The 5495-nt window shown below is 45.1% G+C and overlaps 1 protein-coding gene across 1 annotated transcript; it reads left to right on the top strand.

The window, feature by feature from the left end:
• The first annotated feature begins 3495 nt into the window (after positions 1-3495).
• On the top strand, positions 3496-5495 carry LOC123057566 (uncharacterized). Its single transcript, XM_044480510.1, has 2 exons — positions 3496-4005; positions 4181-5495. The coding sequence occupies exon 2, from the start codon at positions 4187-4189 to the stop codon at positions 5333-5335; it is 1149 nt and encodes a 382-aa protein (XP_044336445.1). The 5' UTR covers positions 3496-4005; positions 4181-4186; the 3' UTR covers positions 5336-5495.

The following is a 5495-nucleotide window of genomic DNA, read 5'->3' as shown; positions in this document are numbered from 1 at the left end:
GCCACCATTCACTACAGTGCTAGCGGAGGGAGGCGAATCTTCCAGCTCGCCGATGAAATAAGGGGAAGGGAGGCTTTCCCTTCGTTGTCTTGCTAAGGGGAAAGCAATCACAATATAATCACATTTTACATAACCTCAAGCGGTTTGAAAGCAATAGTTTGTTACTTCCCGTGGCGCAATAAAAAAACAAATATATGTAGGGTTCAAAATGTCATGATGGCCCAGTTATGCGTTTTCCTATTACTTCTTTTTCAAAACGTGGTGAACCAAACAGTTTCTCAATAAACTTTAACACCACATTACATCCAACCAAAACAATAAGTCTGGTATACGTTTGCCAGTTTATGATAGTTACATAACATGAAGATTTACCATGGTTCGCAAGGGGGGAAAGTGATAGTAGATGCGTTCTCCTCCTTGCCGAACCTTGTCCGAAATTAAACGAAATGGGCTGGTTTTTGAACTCATGGAGAGCTACAATGATAGAAGGACACAACACTTTTCTAAAATGTACTACTTCCTCCGTTCCATAACATAAGAATAAGAATGAGATGTCGTTTCAGTTATGTGTTTTTACATTTCTACATTTCAAAATTCAAGAGTATGTTTGTATCACGTCCACCAATTACCAGGAAATGGACAGAAATTTGCGCTAAAGGAGAGCCACGGTGACAAGACGACACGGAAAGGCCAGTCGCCGAGATACGCCAACGTGCGGATCCCTCGGATGCAAACCACGAGCACCAATCAACGGCGCGAACCGGCTCCAAGCGTACCGTCCTTTGACACACGAATTTTGTGGCCTTTCCCTTTCGCTTTTACGTACATCAGTCGATTCCTGTTTGCCAAATAAGAAAAGCCGGCTCCCACGGGCATATATTCTCCGTAGGCGACGCGATCCTTTTCTTTTAGTTGCATCATGTACTTTTCTTTCAGGCAAATATTAATTCTATGTACTCTTTTTTCCTTTGCGATGTTTATTGTATACTGTACCGCTTGTCGTGGCATGCAAGCTGGTGGATCCACGTGCGGTGAGCGTAGGATGCAACGTGCAAGCATCATCGCGATTCGCGTACGTGTTCAGGAGAGGGGCGAAAAGCATGACGGATTATTTTCTTTTATGAAATGAAATGTGGCGATTTGGAGGGCTCCCTCTCTCTCTCGGGGATGGATGGAGACAGCTCTGGCTTTCGGTAAAGTAAAAGCGAGACAGGAACATGGACGGGGCGGTAAAAAGAAGAGGTGCGGTGAACCGAACCGGCCGTCAGGGCATCTTGGTTGGTGGCTGGTTGGTTCGTTACTCGTCGACGCTTTGTTATTACGTACGTTAGTACCCAAAAGCTAGAGCACTCCGAGTGTGGAGCAGCACGCGGTTCGTCGGTCCAAATGCTCATCCCGCCAAAGTCCCGTGGTAAATATTTCTCTAATCTAGCGTCGTTTAAAGGGCTGTACTCCTAGTAGATCTTTGGCCGGAAATTTGCATGGACCTCCTTTGGGGCTTGGAGAGGCCGTGCAATGCATGCATGCCACTCGCTCTTCTCTTTTCTTTTCTTCGAGTCCGACCATATACTGTAGGAGTAGATGCTAGGCAGCAGCAGTGGCGTAGGTGTAGTAGATCTGAGCCGGGTCCCGCCCGTCCCCTCCGGATCTTGACCGGTCAAAGAGGACATGGGGCCCGCCACTGGCGCGCATAGTGCGTTGCGTGTCGGCCTCGGGAGTCGCGCGCGCCTCGGGTGCGGCGGACAGGTTGGCGAGGGCGACGTGACCCTGCCCGCATCTGCTCCCCGCTCAGGGCAGCCCCTCGTAACTCGGGGAGCCTCGATGCATGTGTACGTGTGCGTATGGTCAGCGGTCTCGCGCGTGCGTCGAATCGAATCTTTCCCTCCACCCCACCCACCGGAAATTGCAAATGGTGTGCACGTTAAAAAAAAACGTTTCTAACCAATTTTCTATAATGTGATTTTTCTGAACTTTACTGTAAAAACACACATGTATAATAGGCATGTGCAAATTTTCATAACTTTTTATTCCCACACGTGGCGTGGCGCACGATGTAAAGACAAATATGTAATTTTAAATGTGCTGCTTTTTGTTTGCTTTGGGACCGGGCCTTTTTTACAGTTTACAAATTCATCTTCTCAAAACAAATTTCATGTCGTGAAAAAATACAAGTTCTCATACTGTATAATTTACACTACGTTAGTTTTACAGATGAGCTTACCCGAAAAAAAAAGTTTTATAGATGAGCAAAGTTTGACCCAAATATATGAAGGTCCCAATAAATCATGCGATATCAACTATCATCGAAAGCAGGTTTAAAAAAGAAGAAGAAGAAAGCAGGTTTAAAAAAAATACCATCGGACGACTCAGATATAGGCAGTCATTTTCATAACGTGGTACTACTTTCGTCCTGGTTTTTAGTCTTCTTTATAATTTATGTCAAATTTGATCATAGATTTAAATAAACAAAATACGAATGCATGAAGTAGTAAATTATATCCTTAGATTTGTGCATAATTTTCAATGATGTTGTTTTTGTGATATGCATTAATAGAAAGGGCATCAATACATCAGAAAAGAGTTTTTCACTTTATCCATCTATATAGGATGTAATGCGTTTGGAAGCTAACTTTGACCACATATTAGGTAAAAAATATATGACAGGCAACCTTATGCAAAGCATACCCTCAAATTAATGCATAAAAAGAACTTCTGATGATATATTTTTTCACATTATACATTTCATATACTACTAATTGTATTAATAATCAAAGAAATTTTGAAAATTATATTAGACCCTGTATATATATATATGGATGGAAGGAGTAGTCGTCGCTAGGTGTTCTACGAATCTGGATGTAATTTTTATTATTTCTGGTGTTTGTGGTACTGTCATGATTGAAGATGAATAGATTGAAAGGTTTTTTCGTAAAAAAAAGAGTATTCAAGATTTATTTCGTTCAAACGAACTTAAATCATTCCGATGAGAAAACACGTCTTGATTTACCGCATGGGACATGTGGTTAGCAAATAAAAGCACGTCTTGATTTTCTTTGTTGCAAAGCCTAGTATTATGGCAGCCTACGCACCGTCCGTCCGGAAGAAATCTACTTTCGCGATACTACTCCAGTAGACATATCCTCCTCCTCGGTAGCCCGTAGCAGCTGTGACAGGCGGTGCCCCACCGCGCACCCCACAGCGTTCAAAGCATTGCCATCGCCCCATCACGTCTGTGGGTCAGGGGCGCGCACAGAGACTGAGACGCGAGATGATTCCCTCGACGAAATAAATTTACTCCTGCTCCAGTCCAGCCTTGCACCGCGTACCGGCACTGTAGACACGACCACGCACAGTGCCGCTGCTGCATCTTTGATGCTCGGTGAGAATTTACAGCGCTGCCCTTCCAATGATTCTACCAGCACTGCCACTCGATTTTTTTTTTGAAACTATGATGTTTTTTATAACCAGTTCGGAATATGACCCCGTCGGCCTGGCCCAAGAGCTACTTTTCGGTCCGAAGAAGGGCTGTCGTTGTGGGCTGGCGATCGAAGAGATTGTCTTCGGCCTACCAGCGGCCGAAAAGGTCTTCGGCCGTCCCGCCACCAAAGAGGTCGGGATAAGCCCGAACGGGCCTTCTCCTTCTCTCGATTCCCAGTTCTTTCTGTGTCGTTGCTCTACGTTTCTCTCGCCACCCCGCGCCGATCTCCTCCTTTTCCATCCATTTTTGCATCCAAACCGCAGAAAGAGTAGATCGTAGCCATCCCCGTCGGCCTACGGTCATTTTTTCCCTATGGGATAGTTTTTTGCGTACAAATGAGGAGGAGCCACCGTGGGGTGGAGGTCATTCAGCTCGGGAGGAGGTGCGGCTTGGGGGGTAGCCGGAGTCCAACCTCCGGGAGCCGAGAGGGCGGTAGTGGTGTTGTCTGGTGGTGCAGATACTCCGCGAGGTGGCCAGTGCCGCTGAGTTGAAGAAAGGAGAAAGAACCAGGGACACACGCGTCGAAGGTATAATCATGTTTTCACAAATTTTCTCTAAGTCTTACAGTTTAGTTAGTGTAGATAAGTCATATAGCATACTTCGAATGTTAATTTGTCTGTGGTGGCATTTTAGCGGTTAGTTAGTGTAGCGGATAATAATTTTGTTCGTCGTGATCAATGAGAAGATGAAAATGTCTCACAGGTGAAAATGTCTGAATCAGTCAATTTGATTGTTTACTATGGCCCTGGTAATATTCGATATAATAAGTTGGGGGTTGATCTTCGCGAGTATAAAAATGGTGTCATGACACTTTCAAACCCGGACAGGCTGGACATTAGACAGTTGAAGTACTGGTTGACTACTAGTTTTCGGCTGGATCCTGAAGTATGTTCAGTCAGTATTCATGCATTGTGGACCAAATCATGTAAACATGTCAAATGTGAGTTGATACTGGTAGATAGGAGCCAGCAATGGTTAACCCTGTTAAGGCGTTGCAGAGATCGAAGAATACACCCATATGCCCTAGTGCAACCTGTGGCGAAGGAGGAAAATACCGTACAACTTCACGAGGGGTATGCACCCGGACAAGGCAGTCAAGTGGCTAACGAGATTTATTTATCCGGGTCACAGCTAGTGGATGTGGATGCTAGCCAATCCAAGAAAGAGTCAAATTACGTGCAACACAATGTGTGTGGTCATGATGCTGGGCAGAGTAGCCAGTCGATAATATTAGCTTGTTCTGGATTTGCTGATGGGGATGAGGAAGGGAAGGAAATGCAGAGGGTGACGGAGGAAGAGGACGATGATGGATTGGCGGAGAGTCTGGATTCTAAAAATTCCGAGGATGAAGAGGAGGTACCGATTCCTTCTGCATGGGATCAGGACATATCAACCAGCCTTACGATCAATGATGGCCATGAGACTCCATGGCAGTATAATCTGAACCAAGTTCAGATAGGGGCTATGTATGGTACAAAGGAAAAATTGAAGTATGCAGTGAGAAAGTGGGTTATGTCTACGCAGAGGGTTTTTCGGACACATATATCAAGTCCAACAACCTATACCGTGAAATGTGTAGAAACAAGTTGTCCTGGGAAGGTGCACGGGCACGTGCCGAAGTATAACATCCACTGGGTTGTCACCGATATCGTCCCACATAATTGTGTGAGGAAAAACCTTCTGGTGAATCATCCAAACCTCACTTCACCGCCATCACCAAAGCAGGAGACACAGACAGTGACAGACGAGGTTATCTATGGTCGTGGTTATCGTGAGCCTCGCCCACCGCCTCAGCGTTTATCACCTTCCGGTCCTCGTCCGAGGAAGACCCAGATTCGTCGTCGTCCCCAGCAGTGATATGGTTATCTATGTATGACACATATGTCCATCCATGTTAGTTTCAGACTTTTCTCATGTGTGAGTCATTATCTATGTATGAGACATGGTACATGTATGTGTTATTATTGTATTTGCTTCTATCTGATCAGGAGACATATATCTACCTATGTATGCGAGA

Source organism: Triticum aestivum, chromosome 3A (assembly GCF_018294505.1).
Source record: "Triticum aestivum cultivar Chinese Spring chromosome 3A, IWGSC CS RefSeq v2.1, whole genome shotgun sequence".
NCBI lineage: Eukaryota > Viridiplantae > Streptophyta > Magnoliopsida > Poales > Poaceae > Triticum > Triticum aestivum.
The sequence above is the reverse complement of the archived record's forward strand: the minus strand, read 5'-3'. Positions and strand labels throughout refer to the sequence as shown.